We start from the raw sequence: 24,351 nt of genomic DNA on the forward strand, positions 1-24,351 counted from the left end.
GTATTTCTCCTCCTTTAATCCATTTCCCAGGCTGCAAAGGATCACCTGCACAAAATTAGAGGCATTATTATGGTAAAGCAAGACCAGGATCACACTAGATGACACTTTGGAACAATATTTCAAATTACTCAAGGAGCATTGACAAACATATATTAATCAGCATCTAAACTTTTGTGTTACACTGAAAATTTCAAGAATTCAGTGATTCAGAATCACTTTTATTTCTTCAGTCCTAGGAGGATGGATTTTAAAGCACTCATTTAGACCCCCATCAAGATAAACTTACATTTTATTGGATTATTTTACTGTGCATCTTATAAGAAAAGCTTGATAAATTTACTATTTGCGTCTTTTACATTCAGAATGTAAACTGTAATAAATTTGTCCATATCCAAGACAAATTAATCTCATCATTTATTTGCGTATCATTTATTTGCACATTAACTACTGTTTTATTTTTCACATCTGAACAATGCTTAAAAATATTTTTACCAAATAGAAAACAAAAGATCTTCTGGGTCCATAAGTTAAAAAATAAGATATTAAAATTTTTGTATATGAAAACTCCTTTAAAAGTAGTTAAGAATTGGCTTTTTGTACAGAGGATCTCAAGAAAATGAATTTGTTTTGAAACATTTTCAGTCAAGCTTCAATCTTACTGAACTTCATCTGGCTTAGAAACTGTATATACATATATATATATATATTTTTTTTTTTTTTGTCCTTTGGAGACAGAGTCTTACTATGCCACCCTTGGTAGAGTGCTGTGGCGTCACAGCTCATAGCAACCTCAAACTCTTTGGGCTTAAGCGATTCTCTTACCTCAGCCTCCCAAGTAGCTGGGAGTACAGGCACCCACCACATGCCTGGCTACCTGGCTATTTTTTGTTGCAGTTGTCATTGTTGTTTAGCTAGCCCCCTACCCTTCTCCTCCCTTCCTTCTCTCTCTCCTCCCCTTCTCCCACCCTCCACTGCGTACTAGGTCATCAATTGTCCTCATATCAAAATTGAGTACATTGGATTCTTGCTCCTCCATTTCTGTGATTCTTTTCTAAGAAGAACGTGTTCCACCTCCATCCAAGTTAGTAAAGAAGATGTATAGTCTCCATCTTTTTTAGTGGCTGAATAATATTCCATGGTATACATATACATATACATTGTTAATCCATTCCTCAGTTGATGGGACTTTAGGCTGTTTCCACATCTTGGTGACTGTAAATTGAGCTGTGATAACAGTCTAGTGCAAATGTCCTTATGATGAAAGAATTTTTTTTTTCTTCTGGGTAGAAGCCCAGTAATGGGATGACAGGATCAAATGGGAGGTCTAGTTTGAGTTCTTTGAGGATTTTCCATACTTCCTTCCAAAAAGGTTGAATTAGTTTGCAGTCCCACCAGCAATGTAAAAGTGTTCCCTTCTCTTCCACATCCATGCCAGCCAGCATCTGCAGCTTGGAGGTTTTGTGATGTGGGCCATTCTCATTGGGGTTAGGTGAAAGTATCAGCCTGGGGAAAGACTTCATGAAGAAGACTTGAGTGGCAATTGCAACAGCAGCAAAAATAAGCAAATAAGACTTAGCTTCTGTACAGCTAAGGAGACAACCAAAGCAAATAGACAACCTACACAATGGGAAGGATATTTGCATATTTTGAATCAGGCAAAAGATTGATAACTAGGATCTACAGAGAACTCAAATTAAGCAACATAAAAAGAGCCAACAATCCCTTATATCAATGGGCAAGAGAAATGACTAGAACCTTCTCTAAAGAAGACAGGCAAGGGTGGCACCTGTGGCTCAGTGAGTAGGGCGCCGGCCCCATATACCGAGGTTGGTGGGCTGAACTGCAACCAAAAAATAGCCGGGCATTGTGGGTGCCTGTAGTCCCAGCTGCTCGGGAGGCTGAGGCAGGAGAATCGCTGAAGCCCAAGAGCTAGAGGTTGCTCTGAGTCCTGTGACATCATGGCACTCTACCGAAGGCGGTAAAGTGAGACTCTGTCTCTACAAAAAAAAAAAAAAAAAGAAGACAGGCAAATGGCTAATAAACATATAAAAATATGCTCATTGTTTCTAATTATCAGAGAAATGCAAATCAAAACCACCCTTAGAAACTATTTTCTAAAGCAGTGGTTCTCAATGTTCCTGATGCTGCAATGTATTCTCATTGTTAAAAAGGGGTTGCGATCCACAGGTTGAGAACTGCTGTAAGAGAAACAACTCATATATGTGGATTTATTCTCTGAGATACAACTTTGACACATGACATCACTAGAGATTTTGTTATTTTTGTATTTTGTAGCATTTCAAAATAGGCCATAAAGGGAGACTTACAGATTGTATTTCCAGAATTTTATGGGGTGACCTGTGTACCCAGCTCTAAGTGTAACAAGGAAAGGATGTATCAGTATTCACACTCTACTTTTTCTTTCATTCAACTCCCAACTACAGGCTTAACAGGCAATACCAGTGTGGTACAGGGATACTTATAGATCAGAAGTCCTTGCTCCTAGGCCACACTTTACAAGTACTAGCCATGTATGGTAGTGGGCAAGTGACAATCTCTTAGAACAGTGATTGTCAACCCATGTGCCTCGGCACACTTGGATGCAGTGAGAGGATCTTAGGTATGCCTCAAAAAATTTTTAAGATCATTAATTAAATTATTTCAAAAGAAGTTCAAAGCACAGTAAATATATTCTTTTTCTTTACTTTTTTTAATCAACATAATTTAAGTGTGCAATAGAAATTCAAGGGTGCCCTGAGATAAAAAAAAAAAAAGGTTGAAAAACACTGTCTTAGAACCTCACCTCCTGTGTACATGAAAATAACAATTCCTGTCCTGTATACCTCACAGTTAGGTTTTCAGAACAGAATGATAGGGATACATTATAAGAAATGTGTAGCGATTTTGTCCTTGGGCTAACATCATAGAGCAAGTTAGACAAACCTAGATGGTGCAGCTTACTCCATACCTAGTCTGTATGGTACAACCCATTGCTCCTGGGGTACACACCCACAGCACATTACTGTGCTGAACACTGCAGGCAGGTGTAACATAATGGTAAGTATTTGTGTGTCTAAATACAGAAAACATACAGTAAAATACAATATAGAAGATAAATAATGTTATACCTATATGGGCACTTACCATGAATGGAGCTTGCCAGACTGGGAGTTGCTCTGGGTGAGTCACTGAGAGGGAGGGGAGTTGACTGTGAAGGCTGGGACATCATTGTGCACTACAGTATGACTTTCTAAACACTGCACACTTAGGCTGCCTTACATTTATTTTAAAACTTTTTCTCTCTTAAATAATAAATTAACCTTAGCGTGCTATAACTTTACTTCTAAACTTTTTAATTTTTTAAAACTTTTTGACTGTTTTAAAAACTTAGCTTAAAACACATACATTGTACAGCTGTACAAAAATATTTTCTTATATAAGCTTTTAAATTTAAAAGAAAATTATTTTATTTTTACTTGTTAAACATTTTTGTTAAAAACTAAGACACCTACTCACACATTCACCTAGGCTTATATAGGGTCAGGATCATCTCATCCCAAAGTGACAAGAATTTTCCAGCTTCATTATTATTGTCCAGGACCACTGTCATACATGTGGTCTGCCACTATATAGTGCATGAGTATGTATGAAAATGTTTTGTGATTTATCGAAGTATGTAAATATGAGATGTTATTGATAAATATCCCAACAGTTTGCATAGCAAGGAAACAAATGGAATGCAGAGGACAAAGTGGGCCTCTGATGCCGGGAAGGACACATAGAGAAGCCTCAGGGCTGCAAGCCATGCTCCTAACCTCAACCAACATGTCGGCCATGTACTGTTGTTGTTCAAAGTGTGGGAATATTGGTGGCCCTGAATAGTAGTTCTCTTCACATATCTTCTAAATTAATTAGCCTGTAATCCTAGCACTCTAGGAGGTCTAGGCTGGTGGATCAGTTGAGCTCAGGAGTTTGAGACCAGCCTGAGCAAGAGCAAGACCCAGTCTCAAATCAAAGAAAATACCTAGGCATTATGAAGGGTGCCTATAGTCCAGCTACTTGAGAGGCCAAGGCAAGAGGATTGCTTGAGCCCAGGAGTTTGATGTTGCTATGAGCTATGACGCCTCACAGCAACCTCATAGCACTCTACCAAGGGCAACAAAGTGAGATTCTGTCTCAAAAAATAATAAAAATAGGGTGGCGCCTGTGGCTCAGTGAGTAGGGCACCGGCCCCATATACTGAGGGTGGTGGGTTCAAACCCAGCCCCGGCCAAACTGCAACAAAAAAAATAACCAGGCGTCGTAGGGGGCGCCTGTAATCCCAGCTACTCCAGAGGCTGAGGCAAGAGAATCTCCTAAGCCCAAGGATTTGGAGGTTGCTGTGAGCTGGGACACCACGGCACTCTACTCTGTAATAGTAAAAATAAAAAATAATTGCAGACGTAAATCAAACACAAGGACTTTACCTACATTTAATTCTTCCAAGAACTCTCTCCAGTGATGTCATCTCTGATTTATGGTGGAAGAAACTGCAATTTAGAGAGGTTAGGTACCCAGCCCAAGGTGACGCAGCTAATGAAGAGTAGAAATGGAGGCAGTGCCCATAGCTCAGTGGGTAGGACGCCAGCAACATACACCCAGGTTGGCAGGTTCAAACCCAGCCCAGGCCAGCAGACAATGAAACTGCAACAACAACAACAAAAATAGCCAGGCATTGTGGTGGGCACCTATAGTCTCAGGTCCTTGGGAGGCTAAGGCAAAAGAATTGCTTAAGCCCAAGAGTTGGAGGTTGCTGTGATCTGTGACGCCATGGCACTCTACTAAGGGCAACATAGTGAGATTCTGTCTCAAAAAAAAAAAAAAAAGTAGAAATGGAACTGTGCTGCTATGTGCTACAGGCTGCCCAACTCCACAGCCCATGCTTTCAACCACTAATTATACTGCCCCCCTCTCCATTATTCAGCTCTTAATTACTCCCAAAATGCATTTGTTAAGTAATCAATTGTTCATGGTGCTACTGTGCTAAATTCTGTGCAATGCAGGTTTCGCCCCTACTTGTCCATTTATGCTACACCTTACCACACCCAGCTGGCTCCTAATTTCAGGGAGCCCTACCCCACTTCTGAGATTGAATGCTTTGCAAAACCTGATCCTGGGGTGTGCCGCCAACACCCTGGAGGGGCGGTACTCAGATTAGGTGCACCATGCACAGCTTCTTCTCCACTGCCCATTGTTTGCAAGCAGTTGCAGGGTTTTCACATTAGCCAATGATGAGTAATATTCAGCAAAGCTCACGGTTTGGCATGTAGATGCAGATTTTGCTATTAGCTAGGAAGAATAATCCCCCTTTTGGCACTGCCCCAGGGGTTACACTCAGTCATAGAATTTCATAATATCTTAGCAAATACTATGTATCTAGACTATGTATCTAGACCATAGTGGGAGCATTCATCAGTGCATATATACAGCACAGAATTTTCTTTTTTCTGGTGGGAAGGATGGTTTTACTTTTAGCTGCCAAGTTTTTGTTCTGAGAGGAATCACAGGATTCCAACAGTTTCAGTGGTCCACAGGAAGGATTCTTTTCTAGGCAGCTGGCATTTCTTTGCACTGCTAACATTTTACAGTCATATCTTCTGTGCAGATATTGTTAAAGCAGAAGCATAGCCTATGTATCTTCTCATTTCCATTAGGCATCCAAGGTACTGGAGGAGCTTTGCTTTGCGCTTTTGGGGACTCTACCAAAGCCTCGGGTAAGGATGAAGTAGTGTTTTGTTTGTGGGCAAAAAATTGCCCCCAGATTTCTTGGAATTCCCCCTGGAAGAAAACATGCCTAATTTAGGAAGCATGTCAAGAGGAGCTAAAAAGAAAATACATTGATTTTGGATAAGAAACAAATACCAGTAATCTAATTGAGAGCGACATACGAAAAACCTATAAAATGTGTTCCGGTCCAATGGAGAAATTTGAGGTCATGTTGGCTCTCTTTGTCACCATGACTCATACTACATTGGAGAACAGCTGCATTTTTCTAAGCTGCTAAACTTAAGTTATGGTTCAGATGTTAGGACATTGTAATTTGTTAGAGAGTAGGACATTGAGAATGCAAAAAAAGCAAACTGTATTGTTAATATCAGTTTGAAAATTGTATTTTTATTTTTGTGTCTTGTTTTCTTACTAAAATTATTTGAGTCTTTTGAGAGAACATTTGTCAAGAAGTGTGGATAGGTGGAAACTTGAAATATAGCATAACATTAGCATTATACCTAATTTTATATTTTGAACATAAAATTTGTTTATTTATATTTTGAACTTGAAACATAGCATAACGTTAGCATTATACCTAATTTTATATTTTGTATCTTATGGGTAAACTTATTTAAAAACCACCTTATTAAAGATGAAAGCCTCAGGTTTACAATTATATTTTTCATTTATAATTGTAATCTAACCTGTGATCATTGGTACTCTGACTTTCATGTACAGTAATTCAAAGAAAGAATCCTTGGTAGTTTGAAAGCAAAAAATATTTTCTGAACTAAATAATCTGTGTTTACAATTGTGTATTTATTGTTAGTTCTTATTGGTGACATTTTCCAAAACAACTAATTGATTTTTTCCTAATTAAGAAAAAAATGACAATGGTATTTATTCATGATCTTTTTGTATTAAAGCAAATGAGAACAAAAAAGAGAAAGAAAAATGAATGATTTTTTAATTAAAAAATGTTAGGAGGGAGAGAACATAGAAAAGTTTGTGGAAGAAAACAGAACAACTCATGTCTTACTATTTAGTGATAACCACTGCAAATATTTTGATTTGATTTTTGTAGTCTTTTTATCTGAATATCCCACCATGTGCTTGTATCATAATTCTTATTCCACCATGGTTGAATATTTAGGATGTTTCCAAGTTTTTGCTCTTATGAATAATGTTGCAGTAAAGATCTTTGTTCACAACTTTATTTATAAACAGTATTTAATTCATTTTCTATTCATTTTTAGAGCAACAGATGCCTGACCTATTTCTGTGTTGTATTTTATATGTAGCATATGTATCATGTATTTTTAAACAAAGATATTTTAGAATACATTATAAAGTTTTAGAATTTTAGAATACATTATAAAGTTTTCTATTATAATATACATAGAATATAATATAAAGTTTTATACTATTGTATATGTTATATAATATATAGTATTATTTTATAACATTATATATAATGATATATATAATCTTTTCAATAGGAACAAGGTAGAAAAGATAATACCAAAAGGGTAAGATGATTTTCACAAATATATACAGTAAAAAATAATAAAGGAAACCACTAATATTTTATAGTAAAACTCATTACTTTTTTTTTTTTTTTTTAAAAAACAGTTCTTATTTCATTATTCGAAGACACGGAAGTTTGGCAATTCAAATGTTGTGGTAAGTTGTAGTACTATTTCTTAGTAATCACTAGTATTTGTTTAAATACATAAACCTTGTTTTTACAGTTTAATAAAGCTACTTCAAAATTCAGATTTTTACATTAAAATTTTATATATGGATGAGCAAAGGAACCCAATATTTATGGCTTATTTTATATATCTATATATATATATAGCTTATTTTATATATCAATAACTACATGTACATTAAATTCATTCATTCAACAACAACTATGTACTGAGTATCTATTATATATGCCAGGCACAATCCTAGGTACTAGAAGTATGTGTGCAACAGAAATAACACAGAATAAAAAAAGAAATCTTCATTCTCATGGAACTTACATTTAAGTTAGAGGTGCAAGAAAACACTATCTGGATGAAGAGCATGCTTAGAACTTTGACTCGATCTGTACGAAAACAAATTATATAAACAAAATGTGTATGCCCTAATATCTGAAACTTTTAAGAGAGTGCAGAAAAAGCAAATAAATAAGGAAAACATTGTTTTCAATGGTAATTGTTGCAAAGGAAAAGTAGTTTTATCCTAAGACATTTTAAAAATTATTTTAAAAGATGTTTGTCAAAAACGTAATTAAATATGACTAGAAATATTCTTTTGTATTCCTAAAATCTCCTTATTAGTAATTAGGCATTTAATGTAAGAATTTACCCTCTAAGATTAGTAAGAAAGCAGTAATTTGAATTCAGTTCACTTCAAAATCATGTGGGTTTGATTTTTGTATTTACAAAATGATAACCAAACTACATGAATACTAAGTATTCAGTCTAAAATAATTAGTAATTATTTATTTGACTATAATATTATTTGAAAGCTTGTGATTCACTACCATGAACAAATTCAGGGAATGAGGAGCATAGTGTTTTTTTAAACATGTGCGTACATGTGGAAAAAAAACTTAAAGTCCATTTTAAGTATTTATTTAGTGGAATATTCATACATATGAGGAATTGGAAGTTATTATACTGGCTTGCCTCAAGTCCAAGCTGAATTGGTTAACAGATAAGCTCAACATAATCCATTTGATAAGAACCTTTAAAAAATGCAACCGTCTCAAGTAACTGGCTCCCACGCTGCAAGAATGTGTCTTAGTTACAATTTTCACCATCAGCAGCACATTATATTTATAATCCCTGCTGTCTTGCTCCAGCCATTCCCATTTTTAATATATAATTTATAGAAGGAGATTCCAAGTAAAAATGTATATAGTGGAAATTGCCTTACGCAGTGTTGGTTTCATCTGACTCAGCTCATTTGGAGTAAGTGTAGAAGCAGACATACTATTTCTGCCTCTCAGAGGTGCAGTGAGGGGTCTTATCTTCTCAGTAGACAAGAACATGGAGGCCCTCAAGAAAGTGCTTCGATGTAATGACAAAAAGCTTAGCACAGAGATGCCAAATTTCAGTTCACCTCTTGGCTTCTTCTCCACAGTGCTTTGAACTGCTAACAAGGGCTGTCTTTGATGTGTTGACTGGAAAAAAAAAATGTAAGGAAGTTCATACCTTGGAAAGCAGAGCTTTATTTCTGGTAGGCTGGAAAGCAGAGTCCCCGGCTACAAGCCAGGAACAAGTGCTTCGAGGCAGGAACTGTGGGAACAGAAATTTATTACAGAGAGGGACGGAGTATGAATACTTACTTACCTGCGCACTGGCGCTCTACACATATCCCTTTATGGGATCCCCTCAGCTGGGTGGGGGGTGGAGTTGGCACTTAGGATTTTATAACATCTTTTAATTTTCCTTTTTCTCTGAGACAAGTACAGTGGGTAAAAACAAACAGGAAACCCGCGCTCACCGCTTGTGTTCTTGCCCCCAGTCGTCGGTGGTGCACCCTCTGCTGCAGCTTGTGCCGCAACTGAACGCGAGAAGAATGAAGAGGCTCCGAGCGAACGTACGTAGGTAGCGGGGCGCATGCGCGGCGCGCAGAACTCGCTCTCCCTGGCACCAGCCCCCACCTCTGGCCCGCCAGCCGGCTTGACCGGGGAAGCGGTCCAGTCCCTCCCAGCCTTATGTCCCTTACAACTAAAGCCGGGGTTATGATCGTTTCCAAACGCCATGACCTTCTCAGTGAGAAGGTTTGGTTTAAAAAAGAACACTTAAGCGTGTCTAGTCATAAGGTAGGAATAAGAGAACAAATAAAAAAACCACTTACTGCCCCACTGTATCTAGGTTAGTAAATAGCTAGGATGGCAAGAGTTCTTGCCAAGTATTAAAATGTTGGTTAAGAGTAAGATTTGTAGTAGATATATCAGACACTAAATATAGACCTAGTAGAACCCCCTTACTTGACCACATCCTTAAGTTAACCTAATTTTCTTTTTTTAATTAAGTCATAACTCTGTACATTAATGCATTTTGGGGGTTCAGTGTTCTCATTTGATATGCAAAGTGAAATGCTTACATTGAACTGATTAACACATCTATCACAATTATATTCTTTCCTTAACAGCAGAGGGGTCCTCAAACTTTTTTTTTGAAGAGACAGAGTCTCACTTTATAGCCCTCGGTAGAGTGCCGTGGCCTCACACAGCTCACAGCAACCTCCAACTCCTGGGCTTAAGCGAGTCTCTTGCCTTAGCCTCCCGAGTAGCTGGGACTACAGGCGCCCACCACAACGCCCGGCTATTTTTTTTTTTTTTTTTTTTGGTTGCAGTTCAGCCGGGGCCGGGTTTGAACCCGCCACCCTCGGTATATGGGGCCGGCGCCTTACCGACTGAGCCACAGGCGCCGCCCGGTCCTCAAACATTTTAAACGAGGCCAGTTCACTGTCCCTCAGACGGTTGGAGGGCCGGACTATAGTTAAAAAAAACTATGAACAAATTCCTATGCACAGGGCACATACCTTGTTTTGAAGTAAAAAAAACAAAACGGGAACAAATACAATCACACTGCCTCTTGGCCCACAGGCCACGGTTTGAGGACCCCTGCTTAATAGTTTTGAAATGTACCATGGCATCATGCACATTAGGTGAGGTCCCCCCAAATACCCTCCCTCTTTCCCTCTTCCCCCTTCCCTCCCCTCTCTCTCCTCTTTCCTTCTACTTGCTGGACAACAGTTATGTTTTACCATTTATATGAATGCATAGGTGATTATATATTGATTTCATAGTAGTATTGAGTACATTGGATACTTTTTTTTGTATTCTTGAGATACTTTACTCAGAAGAATATGTTCCAGCTCCATCCAGGTAAACAGAAAAATTGTGAAGTCTCCATCTTTTTTATGGCTGCATAGTATTCCATGATGTACCTATACCACAATTTGTTAATCCATTCATGGGCCAGTGGGCACTTGGGCTGTTTCCATGTCTTGGCAATTATGAATTGGGCTGCAACAAACATTCTGGTGCAAATGTCTTAGTTGTAAAATGAATTTTGATCATCTGGGTATATACCTAGTAGAGGAATTGCTGGATTGAATGGGTCGATCTACTTTTAGTTCCTTGAGTATTCTCCAAACTGCTTTCCAAAAAGGTCGTATTACCTTCCATTCCCACTAGCAATGTAGAAGTGTTCCCTTCTCTCTATATCCATGGCAACATCTGTAGTTCTGGGATTTTGTTATGTGGGCTCGTCTTACTGGAGTTAGATAATGTCTCAAAGTGGTTTTGATTTGAGTTTCTCTGATGATTAAAGATGATGAGCATTTTTTCATGTGTTGTAGGCCATGCATCTGTCTTCATCAGAGAAGTTTCATTTATTCTCTTGCCCACATAGAAATGGGGTTATTGAGCTGGGAGGGGTGGCTCACACCTGTAATCCTAGCACTCTGGAAAGCTGAGGTGATTGCTTGAGCTTGCAAGTTTGAGACCAGCCTAGCAAAAGTGAGACCCATCTCTACTAAAAATAGAAAAAAACTGAGGCAAGAGGATTGCTTGAGCCTGAGTTGGAGGTTGCTGTGAGCTGTCACACCACAGCACTCTACACAGGGCTACAGCTTGGGACTCTGTCTCAAAAAAACAAAAAAGAAAAGAAAAGAAATGGGGTTATTTGTTCTTTTCTTACCGATTAGTTTGAGTTCTCTGTGGATTCTAGTTATCAGACCTTTGTCGGTAGCATAACCTGCAAAAATCTTCTCCCATTCTGAAGGTTGTCTGTTTGTTTTGCTTATTGTGCTCTTGGCTGTGCAGAAGCTTTTTAGTTTGATCAGATCCCAGTAATGTATTTTTTGGTGTTGCTTCAATTGCACAGGGAGTCCTCCTCATAAAACATTCTCCCAGGCCAATTTCTTCAAGTGTTTTCCCTGCACTCTCTTCTACTATTTTTATAGTTTCATGTATTAATTTTAAATCTTTTATCTAGTGAGATTCAATTGTTGTTGAAGGTGAAAGGTGGGGGTACAGTTTCAGTCTTCCACAGTTTGCCAGCCAGTTCACACAGTACCATTTGTTAAATAAAGAATCATTCCCCCACTGAATATTTTTGCTAGGTTTGTCAAAGATCAAATGACAGTAAGTAGCTAGGTTCATTTCTTAGTTCTCTATTTTATTCCATAAATCTACCTCTCTGTTTTTGTGCCAGTACCTTACTGTTTTGATCACTATAGAGTTGTAGTATAGCCTGAAGTCTGGCAATGTGATACCTCCTGATTTGTTTTTATTTCTCAGTAATGTATTAGCTATTCAAGATTTTTTTCTGATTCCATATAAAACAAAGCACTATTTTTTTCAAGCTCTGACAAGTGTGACAATGATTCTTTAATAGGGATTCCATTAAATCTGTAGATTGCTTTGCGTAGTATGGACATTTAAACAATGTTGATTCTTCCCAGCCATGAGTATAGTATGTTTTTCCATTTGTTAACATCTTCATCTATTTCTTTTTCAAGAGTTTCATAATTCTGTTTATAGAGATCTTTCATGTCCTTTCTTAGATAAATTCCTAGATAGTCATCTTCTTTGGCACTACTGTAAAAGGAATAGAGTCCTTCACTATATTTTCAACTTGACTATTGTTGGCATATATAAAAGCTACTGATTTGTAAGTTATTAATTTTGTATACTGAGATGCTGCTAATTTCCTTAATCGCTTTTAAGAGTTTTATAGTTGAGTCCCTGGTATTTTCCAAGTATAGGATCATATCATCAGTGAAGAGTGAGAGTTTCAATTCCTCTGACCCTATTTGGATAGCCTTGATCACCTCCTCTTGCCTGATTGCAATAGCCAAGACTTCCATTACTATGTTGAATAGCAGTGGAGACAATGGGCAACCTTGCCTAATTCTTCATCTGAGTAGAAATGTTTTCAATTTTGCTCTATTCAATATGATATTGGCTGTGGGTTTGCTGTAGATGGCCTCTATCAGTTTAAGAAATGACCCATCTAAGCCTATTATCTTAAGTATTCTGATCATAAAAGGATGCTGGATATTATCAAAGGCTTTTTCTGCATCAATTGAGAGAATCATATGGTTTTTGTTTTTATTTTTATTGATGTGATGCATTATCTTTATAGATATTCATATGTTGAACTAACCCTGTAACCCTGGAATAAACCCAACTTGATCATGGTGTATAATTTTTTTGATGTGTTATTGAATTTTGTTTGCTAAGATCTTATTGAATATTTTTGCATCAATATTCATTAATGATATTGGTCCATAATTTTCTTTCTTAGTTGCATTCTTTTCTGGTTTGGGGATCAGGGTGATATTTGCTTCAAAGACTGTGTTTGGAAGTATTCCTTCTTTTTCTATGCTTTGGAAAAGGTTGTATAATATAGGTTCGAGTTTCTCTTTAAAGATTTGATAGAATTCAGATGTGAAGCCATCTGGTCTCAGACTTTTCTTTTCTGGGAGATTTCATATTGTTGATGCTATTTCAGTGATTGATATAGGTCTATTTAAGATTTCTAATTCTTTCTGGTTGGGTCAAGGAAGGTGGCATGCTTCTAGGTATTGGTCCATTTCTTTCAGATTTTCATATTTCCAGGAATAGACTTTTTTGTAGTAATCATTGAGGATTTTTTTGAATTTTTGAGATGTCTGTTGTTATTCTCCTTTATTGTTTCTGATAGACGATATTAGAGATTTATCTTTTTTGTTTGTGTTTAGGTTGATCAAAGGTTTATCAGTTTTATTAATCTTTTCAAAAAACCAACTTTTTATTTTATTGATCTTCTGAACGATTCTTTTGTTTTCAATTTCATTAATTCTGCCTGAATTTTGGTTATTTATTTTCTCCTGCTGGGTTTGAGGTTGGAATGTTCTTTCTTTTCCAGTTGCTTGAGATGATCCATTAAGTTGTTAGCTTCCTCTCTTTCTGTTTCCTTGATGAAGGCTTCCAATGCTATAAATTTCCCTCTTAGGATTAACTTTGCAGTACCTCACAGGTTTTGTTTCTTTTGTTTGTTTGTTTGTTTGTTTGAGACAGAGTCTCACTTTATTGCCCTTGGTAGAGTGCTGTGGCATCATAACTCAGAGCAATCTCCAACTCTTGGGCTCAAGGAATTCTCTTGCCTCAGCCTCCAGAGTAGCTGGTACTATAGGCACCTACCACAATGCCTGGCTATTTTTTGTTGCAGTTTGGCTGGGGCCGGGTTCGAACCCACCACCCTCAGTATATGGGGCTGGCGCCCTACCCATTAAACCACAGGCGCCACCCCCCACAGGTTTTTTCTTTCTTTCTTTCTTTTTTTTTTTTTTTGAGACACAGTCTCACTTTGTCATCCTCAGTAGAGTGCTATGGCATCACAGCTCACAGCAACCTGAAACTCTTGGGCTGAAGCAGTTCTTTGCCTCAGCCTCCCAAGTAGCTGGGACTACAGGCACCCACCACAATGCCCAGCTATTTTTTTGGTTGTAGTTGTCATTGTTGTTTGGCATGCCTGGGGTGGATTCAAACCCACCAGCTCTGGCGTACGTGGCTGGCACCCTAGCCTCTGAGCTACAGGTGTTGAGCCAACACAGGTTTTGATAATTTGTGTCTTCGTTACCATTTTGTTCCAAAAATTTGGTGATTTCCTTCTTAATCTCATCTTTGACCCAGCTTTCATTGAGCCTACGATTATTTAGTTTCCTTGACTTTGTTTGAGTATGAAGATTCTTGCTGCTGTTGAGTTCATCTTTTATTCCATGGGGGTCTGAGAAGATATAAGGAATAATTTCTATTCTTTTAATTTGCTGAGGCTAGATTTGTGTCCTAAGATATGATCAGTTTTGGAGGATGATCCATGGGCTGATAAGAAGAATGTATATTCAGTTTTATTAGGATGAAAAGTTCTGTAGAGGTCTGTTATGTCCATTTTTTTCTAGGGTCAGGTTTAAGTCCAATATTTCTTTGTTTAGTTTCTTCTTGGAGGATCTACACAAGACTGTCAAAGGGGTTAAAATCTAAAACTATTATAGTGCAGGAAGATATCAAGTTGTTCATCTCCATTAGAGTTTGCTTTATAAATTGAGAAGCATTCTGGTAGGGTTCATAAATGTTAATTATCGAAATCTCTTCATGTTGGGTGTTTCTCTTGATGAATATGTAGTGACCATCCTTATCTTTCTTTATCTTTGTTGGTTTAAAGCCAATTGTATCTGCAAATAAAATTGCAATAAAATTGCTTTTTTTCTGATCTCTATTTTCCAGTATTATAGATGCCCATCCTTTCACCCTGAGTCTATTTTTATCCTTTCAGGTAAGGTGAGATTCTTGTATGCAGCAGATATCTGATCTGAGTTTATGTATCCAGTCAGCCAACTAATGCATCTTTGGAGGACAATTTAAATCATTCACATTAATTGAGAGAATTAATAAGCCTGGTAGTGTTGTGGGTGTCATGTTTTTCGAATGTCCAGTGGACATTTTTTATCTTTTCACCACTGTGGAAGTTGGGTTTGCTCAAAATTTTCTGAGTGAGTTTACTTTGGCGGTAGAGCATTTTGCTGGTCATTGTGGGGGATATCAAAGACAGCTAGTTTAGTTATGGCAAATTTTTTCAATATGTGTATGTCATTAAAGTATTTGATTTCTGCATCACAAATGACACTCAGTTTAGCTGGATAAGGGTTCCTAGGCTGGAAATTGTTTTGTTTTAGGAGATTGAAGGTTGATGACCATCCTCTTCTGGCTTGAAATGTTTCAGCTGAGGATCTGCTGGCATTCTGATATTTCTCCCTTTGTAGGTCATGCTTTTCTTATATATGACTGCTTGTAGATCTCCTACATCTTAACTTTGGCAAAGTAAATCACAATGTGTCTAGGAGATACTTTGTTTGGATCGAGTCTTGCTGAGACTCTGAAACTCTCTACCATCTGGATTTTGGTATCTCTGGCCATGTTTTGGAAATTCTCCTCCATAATCTCTTGGAGTAGAGCATCTGTACCTTTAGGACCATCCTCTTCTCCTTCAGGAATTCCTATAAGATGAATGTTTGATCTTTTGGAGTGATCTCACAACTCTCTCAGGGAATGATCAATTTTTGATCCCCATTTGTCTGCCTCCTTGAGCATTTGGGAACATTCAAAAACTCTGTCTTCAATTTCAGAGATCCTTTCTTCTGCCTGGTCAACTCTATTACTGGGGGATTCCACTATATTTTGGAGCTCCTCGAATAACTTTTTCATTGCCTCAAGCTCTGCTATCTCTTTTCTCATTATGTCCATATCTTTGGTGACTTTGTCTTTGAATTCATTAATTACTTGAAATAACTTTAGAACTACTCTTTGGATTTCAATTTCTAACTTTTCTTCCATTCTGTTCATCTGATTTGCCATCCATATTCTGAATCGATTTCTAACATTTTAGCTATTTGTGCATGGCATCTTCTGTTGCATCTCCTTTGTCATTCCTTGGAGGGGGGTGATCTACTCTGGTTATTCATGATGCCAGAGTTCTTCTGTTGGGTCCACACCATGTTCATCTTCCACTGTTTGGTTATTAGAACTGGTAGGGTGAGATTGAATTGGGGTTTCCATGTAGTAGAGATAATCAGCCCCTTACCAAAGTGCTAGGCTTTGTAATTGTGTCTTAACCCCTACAACCTTACAAAGGCCCACTGCAGAGTTTTGGCTGGAGACTCTGAGGACCTACTTGGTGAGATAGCACAAGCTAGCTCTGTTTTGATATCAGCCAACCTCTACCTTATCATAAAAAGCCACAGTATTAAGTTTAAATCTCAGCTGTGGAGAGATACAGACACCCAAAGTTCTTTTCCACTACAGAACTTTGAAGGTCAACCTCATAGTGTCCCAGGGTGGACAGCCCCAGACATGAGTTCCAATCAGTTTGTCTCAGGCAGTACAAACCCTGCTCAACAGAGAGGGATCCAAGGGTCAACAGCACAATTGGAGCCAGGGGTTCACGCCCCCTGCTGCCAGACTCATTCTATACTGGTGTCCACTTCTCTGTTCACCTGCCCAGTTGTAGCCAGGGACCATGCCCCCAGCCACCATTCTCAGTCCACATCTGGTAAGCCTCTACTCGTCAGCCCTGTTGGAGTTAGGGGACCATGTCCCCTCCTGCTGCTCTCAGTTCACACCCAGCAAGCCTCTGCTGGCTGGCCCATATGCAGTTAGGGGACCATGCCCCCATCCTCAGGTCTCAGTCCACACCTGGCAAGCCTCTGCTCACCCACTCAACTCAGTCCACAACAAGCAACCACTCTCCATGCTTGTGGGCACCAGCAGAGCTGAGGGTTCTGCACCCCTTCCCTCCAGACACAGCCCAAACCGAGGGTTAACACCACCCCTGGCTGGGCAAAGTCATAACCAGGGGACTTTTCCTCCTCCTGCCAAGGGTACCTTTCTTCCTAAACCCTCTTTCTTCTACAATAGTCACAGATTCTGTTCTGATGTTCAGCAGTCCACACTATGCCCATATCTCTCAGGAAAAGACCAAACACTCTGTGCTCTGCCAGGGACAGAACTTCAGACCACCATGCTAGGGAAGAAGGGTGGACTGGGAGTTTGGAATTGTGGGGGGAAGTATATAGGCACCTATACCTTATAAAATATTTCCATCTTTAATATATTACCAGATGTTCAATGTTATGTCTGACAGGGTGGTGTCTAGGTTCATAAGTGGGACCTTCCTGGAGAAAGAGACTGATGTTTAGCTGCTCTTTCCAGTGAGGTAAAGTGAGAGGTCTTTTGTTCCCTGCTAGCTGGCAGAGAGCCCATAGTGGGCCTCCCACTTGGGGGAGGGGCTCCCATTCTCTAGTACAGGCTTTGTACCTGTAATTTGTTTTTTTAAATTCTCTTCCTTGGAGTCAAAGCTTGCCACTTTTGGCTTCATAGAGTCTGATTCTGTCCAGTTTTTCTCCTTTGGTCAGGAGCCTCTGCTTAGGGTTGCTAGTGGTTGGCCATCTACCCAGAATTCATACTGTACATTTTAATTTATATTTTGTCCTATTTCTTTTTTCTCTTTAATATAATTTAAATGAGAACTTATAGGCATGTAAACATAGTTTATATGTGTACTTTTTAAAAACTATTTTTGGATAGTTTTATTCATATATTTACGACATTTTGATACATTTATTTATATATTTATATATATTTATTTATATATTTAAATACTAATTTTTGAATCTTGAGTAATTGGCAGTTAAAGATGAGAACTCAATACAAATATTAGGACTTTAAACTGTATTTTTTTAAGCATGTAAGCATTTAAATAGATATCAGAGCCATTTTTTAGAATTTAAGAATATGATTGTATTTATATTATGGAGTAGTTGAAAAAAGTCTTGGCTGATAAATTTTGTGGTGATTGTCATCCTAATAATACTTTTCTGATATGGGTAACCATAAAGTGGAAACCATAAAGTGTAAAATTTTTTTCATGAAGTTTAAAAGAAATGTTTAAGAAAAGAAACACTACAAGATATCCCTTATGAATAAGTAGTTTGTTTTTCTTTGATTTTTTTAAAGTTGCCATTCTGTACATGTCATTATATTGGGAAGCTATCTTCTGAAGTTTTATTGCATAGACATAGTTTACCAAAATTTTCCCTCAATTTCAATCTACATTTCTATGGAAATAGTGTATAATTGTTCTAACTTTGATACAATTCTATTATATATTTTTTCTTGTCCATGTGTTATCGCATACAATATGTATTTTAAAGAAATTATTCCATTCTAACAAAATGCTGAGATTTTAAATATAGTTAATTATAAAGTGCTTGTCAGTTTCTCTTTCAGCTCTTGTTGAATACACATACAACTGACAAAATGTCTGAAAGGAGAATCTGTCATATTGATAGGAAGCTATTTTTAAATATATTATTCTGATGATACTGCTAATCATTGAAAATTTTCAGATATAAATACAAGGATTCTCTACTCAAGTCCTTGATTCACTTTGTTTAGTTATTGTAGTTGAAAGTAGCTTTGACCTTCACTATACTCTCAAGAGGAATTTTCACTTATTTTTAGTGCTTTGTGATTTGTTATACCCTCATTTCCTCTTCCAGGAAAAATTCCAAAGTCCTTTTGCAGGTCGAAGTCGAGGATATTTTTTATTCAGGGTATGTATTTGTTTTAAAATCAATCACTATAGGGGGAGGCAGGGAGGAATAAATCCCTGTCTTCTTCATAAAAAAAAAAAAAACAATCACTATAAAAATTAAAAATACTTCATGAATTTATTTAATTAACTTATTATATTTTGAAGTTATTCATAGATTTGTGGCATCAGGTGTTATAGTCTGACATTCACCCTGCCGCTGCCTTACTGCTTCAACACCATCCATCATCACAGCATCTGTGATCCCTTCTCTGATCCTCTACTCATGTTTGTAAATACCCAAATAACATTCACCTATTTGAAAAAAATCATGACATTTTATGTATAGTAAATAAGTGGCTTACGGATATTCCTTACATTCTAAGGAATAATCTACTGAATTTTTGACTCCATAGATTGGAAGAGTTATGATACTTTCACAAGTTCTTAAAATTAAAAGAATAAACTACAATACAGGCTATAAGTAGAGAAAATTTTGTGATTGCATTTATGATTTTGTATGTCTGCATAGTCTACAAAATGTGAATTTCTTTTTAGGCACTTATACTTTATAAAATATTTCCATCTTTAATACATTACCAGAAAATTCTAATTAATTCATAGAACGGGTATTTATTGAACTTCTACTGGATGCTTGGCAGTATACCAAGGGCTGGGAATGTAAAGACAGATAGGATTCCATTCCTACACTCTAGGAGTATATAGCCTAATGGAGAAAATACTTAAGTAAATAAGTATAAAGTACTGTGTTAAATGCACCTTCAGTCCAGGGGCTATGGCTCCCTAAAGAAAAGCATTTAACTCAAGCTGGGGAATGAAGGAGTTACAGAGAAGGTTTATGGACAGAATCCTGAATCATTGACAGGAATTGATTAATGAAATATTTAGTTAAGAAAGGTCAGCTTTATTCTAGAGGTTCAGGGCTATATGGTAAGGTTTGCATTTTGCAAATTAATTCTAATAGCAAATTAGAGAATGGATTTAATGAAGGAACTAGACAGATAGCAGGAAGAAGTAAAGGTAAACAACTCTGAGTTGGTTCATATCAAATTAAAATTGAGAACACTTGTTTTAAAATTTTGATACCTTCAAGGAAATAAGCAATATCAAAACTATCTAATTCATCATGGTCCTCAGAAGTTTTCGCAGCACCTCAGAACTTGTTAGAATAATAAATTTTAGATCAGGGTGGCGCCTGTGGCTCAGTGAGTAGGGCGCCGGCCCCATATACCGAGGGTGGTGGGTTCAAATCCGGCCTCGGCCAAACTGCAACAAAAAAAGAGCCGGGCGCATTGGTGGGCGCCTGTAGTCCCAGCTGCTAGGGAGGCTGAGGCAAGAGAATCGTGTAAGCCCAAGAGTTAGAGGTTGCTGTGAGCCGTGTGACGCCATGGCACTCTACCAGAGGGCGGTACAGTGAGACTCTGTCTCTACAAAAAAAAAAAAAAAAAAAAAAAAATAAATTTTAGATCAGATGTATTATATCAGAAACTCCAGATAAGGCATCCAGCAGTCTGTGTTGTAAACAGCCCCCCAGGTGATTCTGTGATTCTGATACACAGTTAAGAAACGCTTGTCTAGACCATTAGTCTAGTTCTATGAATACATTTTAGCTTCCAGCCTTAGCTTATACTGACTTATTTCTAATTTATTATTTTTCAGCCACGTAATGGAAGAAGGTCAGCAGGTTTAATTTAAAATGGTATGTATTAAGTCAATAAAAAATAAATAAAATGGCATTTCATAATTCAACCCAGGTTGAAAATGTCTGTTGTTTTCAAATATTCACACATTAAACTAAGCTCAATGTATTTCCATTATTCAATTGCATATATGCATTAATATTCTGTATAAATACTATAGTTAGAAGGGCTTTGAGGGCTTTATATGATGGAAAATACCAGTATTTTAGGGCCAGATTTGCTTTGCCTATGTCATGTATTCTTCAGACTATGCTACAATATAATCATTATAATTGATGATTTTGTAGACATTGATCTCATCATTTATTATGCAAGTATCAGGGATTGAATTCTTTTTTTTTTTTTTTTTTTTTTTTGAGACAGAGTCTCACTCCTTTGCGCTGGGTGGAGTACCTGGGTAGACTGCTGTGGGTCATATCTCACAACAATCTCAAACTCTTGGGTTCAAGCAATCCACCTGCCTTGGCCTCCCCAACTGTTAGCATTACAGTCATGAGCCACCACACCTGGGCCAAGGATAAAATTCTTATTGTGGTAATCAGTGTCTACCATCATGGGCCAGGATGTACAGACTGAATGTATGTCTGTGTTCCAAATTACTCATACTCAAAGATTCTTTATAAAAGTTTGTGATTTATCTGTTTCTAGAGAATTACAAAAATGTGGAAAGATGTGACACGGTGACTTATTTGGTACTCCCAGAGTTTCCACCTCAGTGCTGGGCATGTGGTAGATACTTAGTAGTTGTTAAACTGGCCCCCCATTTTTAATAAATTTGTTAACACTAATATTTTATTAGATTATAAATTTTAAATTCCAACCAAAATGCAGGTTGATGAATGTATATCCTACTATATTATGTTCCTAAATCCAGATTCTATGCTGAACATATTTTTGCAGACATATCATTCATTCCTCAATCCTTAAATATATTTAGCTTAAGAACGTAGCCCCAGCTACTTGGGAGGCTGAGGCAAGAAGATCTCTTCAGCCCAACAGTTTGAGGTTGCTGTGAGCTGGGACACCACCACACTCTACCCATGATGACAGAGTGAGGACTCTGTCTAAAAAAAAAAAAAAAAAAGAGAGAGAGAATGTTAAAATTCTTTATATTTTCTGAAAGAAACAAAAACCAAAATGCACCATTTCTAACTAAAGAAGATATCAAACATCAAAATTACACAATATCTAGAAAAAAAGATTAAACATACCTATTAAAATTTAGGGGACTATATCAAAGTCATATTCAGTGGAAAATTCAAAGCCTTTCAAGAAAGAATTAATAAATCAAAAATTTAGCTCGGTAATTCAAAAAGGAACAAGGCAAATTTCAGGAAAGCAGAGGGATGAAAGTTATAAAAACAAAAGAAGAAATTAATAAAAAAAAAGTAATGTAGAAGAATTGATAATCAAGAAAAAAGGGGAAATCATAAATACACAAAAATAACATTAAAAGACAAAACAAATATAAAAGACATAAAAATCCTAAAAGATCATTTTGCATATTTCTGTACATATCAGTTTGGAAGACTAGATAAAACAGAGAATTTTCTCATAAAGCAGGAACTACCGAAATTGACCTCAGAAAAAAGAAAAAAACTAAACAGACTAATGGGCTATGGGGAAAAATTGAAATAAGAAACTATCCCCTGAAAAAGTACTAAGCCAATAATTTTGAATATTTTTGTTTCAGAAAAAGTAAAAACCTCATAATATTTTTATGAAGCCAGCATAATACTAATATTATAAACTTACAAAAATAGTCTGAAAAAGAAACTGCAAATCAATTTAGAATAAATATCAGTATATTTAAAGCATTACATGACCCCACAAAGTGAAATTTGTTCCAGAGACTGAAGGATGGTTCAACATTAGGAAGTGCATTAAAATATCTTACCATTAGAAGAAAAATTATGTGGTAATCGCAATATATGCTTTTGATAAAATTCCACATCAATTTCTGATCTGTTAAAAGAAGATCTTATAAAAAGAGATGCTTTGTTAAAAAAAAAAAAGGAGAGAAATGCTTTGTTAACATTATTTATATGGTGGTCCCTAACAAAATATAGTAGTAGGATTGATAGTGAAATCAACCTTGGAGAATTTCTACTAATGTCAGAAAAATCAATTTAATGTCAGTGAAATCAATTTGGAGAATTTCTATTAATGTCAGAAACAAAATAAGGATATACTTTACCTTATTTAATGTAGTTCCTAATGCATTAGCCATTTCCATTAGACAAGGAAAAAATACAAGCAAAGGAAAAATGTAATGATCTCATGGGACATAATTAGGAACTTGAATTTGCCAACTGTTTGGTATTAACTCCTATTTCAGAAGAGGCCTGATAAATTATGTTCACATGAGGAATATGAGAAAATACAGTCTTAATTATTTATTTTTTCAAAGAAATAAGAAAAGAGAACTCACAGAAAAGAAACTCTACCTTTTATAATATTACAAAGCTACATCGGCATTTATAAAACGTAAACAAAAGATAGTTTAATATTATATGAGGAAAAATACCTATGATTGTAACACCAAAGTGTGTTAGAGTATTCACAATGTGAAATGGAATTGAATGCATGATTTGATCAATTTAGTAAAAAATTCTCTGAAGTTGAGAAAAATTGCTTTATTTGGATTATTTCAAAGATTAGGACATATATAGACTAATTTACTCAAGATTTATTTATATTTTGCCAATAGAACAACAATTTGATGATCATTTTTCTTTGTTTTTCTTGCCTGATTATTTAAGGTCTTTCTCTATCATAATGACCTATATTTATTTAGAAAGTGGTTAAACAAAAAGTAGGATGATTTGATTGCAAATATACAAGGAAATAGGTTTGCAAGGAGTAAAGGCACATTTTAAATGTATTAATAATAAATCTTATTGGCATTAATGATCCTTAGGAAACCACTTTTATGTAGTTGAATACATAAATTTTTGGAAGATACACACACAGAATAAGTGTTCCATTAAAGAGAGGTTAAATAATGTATAGATTAAAATATACATACTAAAGAACAGTGGGGAAGTATCTCAGATGCCAATGTTATTCTATGACAAAATGTTTATAGAAATATCTGCATACAGATATTATACACACATATTCACATAGTCATTTACACTTGAACTTAATTCAGTTTTCTCTTTTTACAGGTTGCCAACTAATTTTCCACAGAAGCAATGCTATAGATTATAAAATGTAATGACATTTTGTTTGCTTCTCAAAAACCATCTTTGGCCAAGTTTACTGTATTGAAAATCCCTGTGTTGAAAACATTCTCAATAAAATTGAGATTGTAAATGTTTAATTTGTTGAAAATTAAAAAAGGCATCTTAAAATATTGTTTCTTTGTGTTTTAATGATGAATATTAAAAACCTGTACATAATAAAGTTCCTTAGATCCTTACACCTTCGGATAGTACACATGCTTTTCTAATATTTTCATTAAAGGCCCCCATAGAGAGTTGAATTTTAATGAGTTATTTTAGTTTTTCTGATTTGAATTTGCAGTGACAAAAATCACTAGCTCTTATAAACACCAGAATGCCCAATTGCTACTAGTCTCATACAATGTGAAGACCAACTGAAACCTCGCTAGTTGTGGGACTGGGCCATGACCCATCCAGTAGTCCACTAAGAAAGTTCTGACTTGTATACCGTAAAATGGATTTCTGATTGATATCAATGTATGAGGGGGCTAACCTATTCTACCAGCTCAT

General features: G+C 36.5%; 1 protein-coding gene across 4 annotated transcripts in view; it reads left to right on the forward strand.

Moving 5' to 3' along the window:
* NMU (neuromedin U) overlaps positions 1 to 23,974 on the forward strand; it is a 39,764-nt gene extending 15,790 nt beyond the window's left edge. For 2 of the 4 annotated variants that reach the window (XM_053578137.1, XM_053578135.1), the window contains 7 exons: positions 5,694 to 5,753; positions 7,248 to 7,277; positions 7,381 to 7,431; positions 9,271 to 9,345; positions 18,862 to 18,915; positions 20,574 to 20,613; positions 23,785 to 23,974. In XM_053578137.1, coding sequence (XP_053434112.1) covers positions 5,694 to 5,753; positions 7,248 to 7,277; positions 7,381 to 7,431; positions 9,271 to 9,345; positions 18,862 to 18,915; positions 20,574 to 20,609 — 306 coding nt within the window. In that variant the 3' untranslated portion in view covers positions 20,610 to 20,613; positions 23,785 to 23,974. The remainder of the gene's footprint in view (positions 1 to 5,693; positions 5,754 to 7,247; positions 7,278 to 7,380; positions 7,432 to 9,270; positions 9,346 to 18,861; positions 18,916 to 20,573; positions 20,614 to 23,784) is intronic. The other 2 variants (XM_053578138.1, XM_053578136.1) reach the window with 1 other exon arrangement.
* The last annotated feature ends 377 nt before the right edge of the window (positions 23,975 to 24,351 follow it).

The sequence above is a fragment of the Nycticebus coucang genome, chromosome 23 (genome assembly GCF_027406575.1).
Source record: "Nycticebus coucang isolate mNycCou1 chromosome 23, mNycCou1.pri, whole genome shotgun sequence".
NCBI classification, from domain to species: domain Eukaryota; kingdom Metazoa; phylum Chordata; class Mammalia; order Primates; family Lorisidae; genus Nycticebus; species Nycticebus coucang.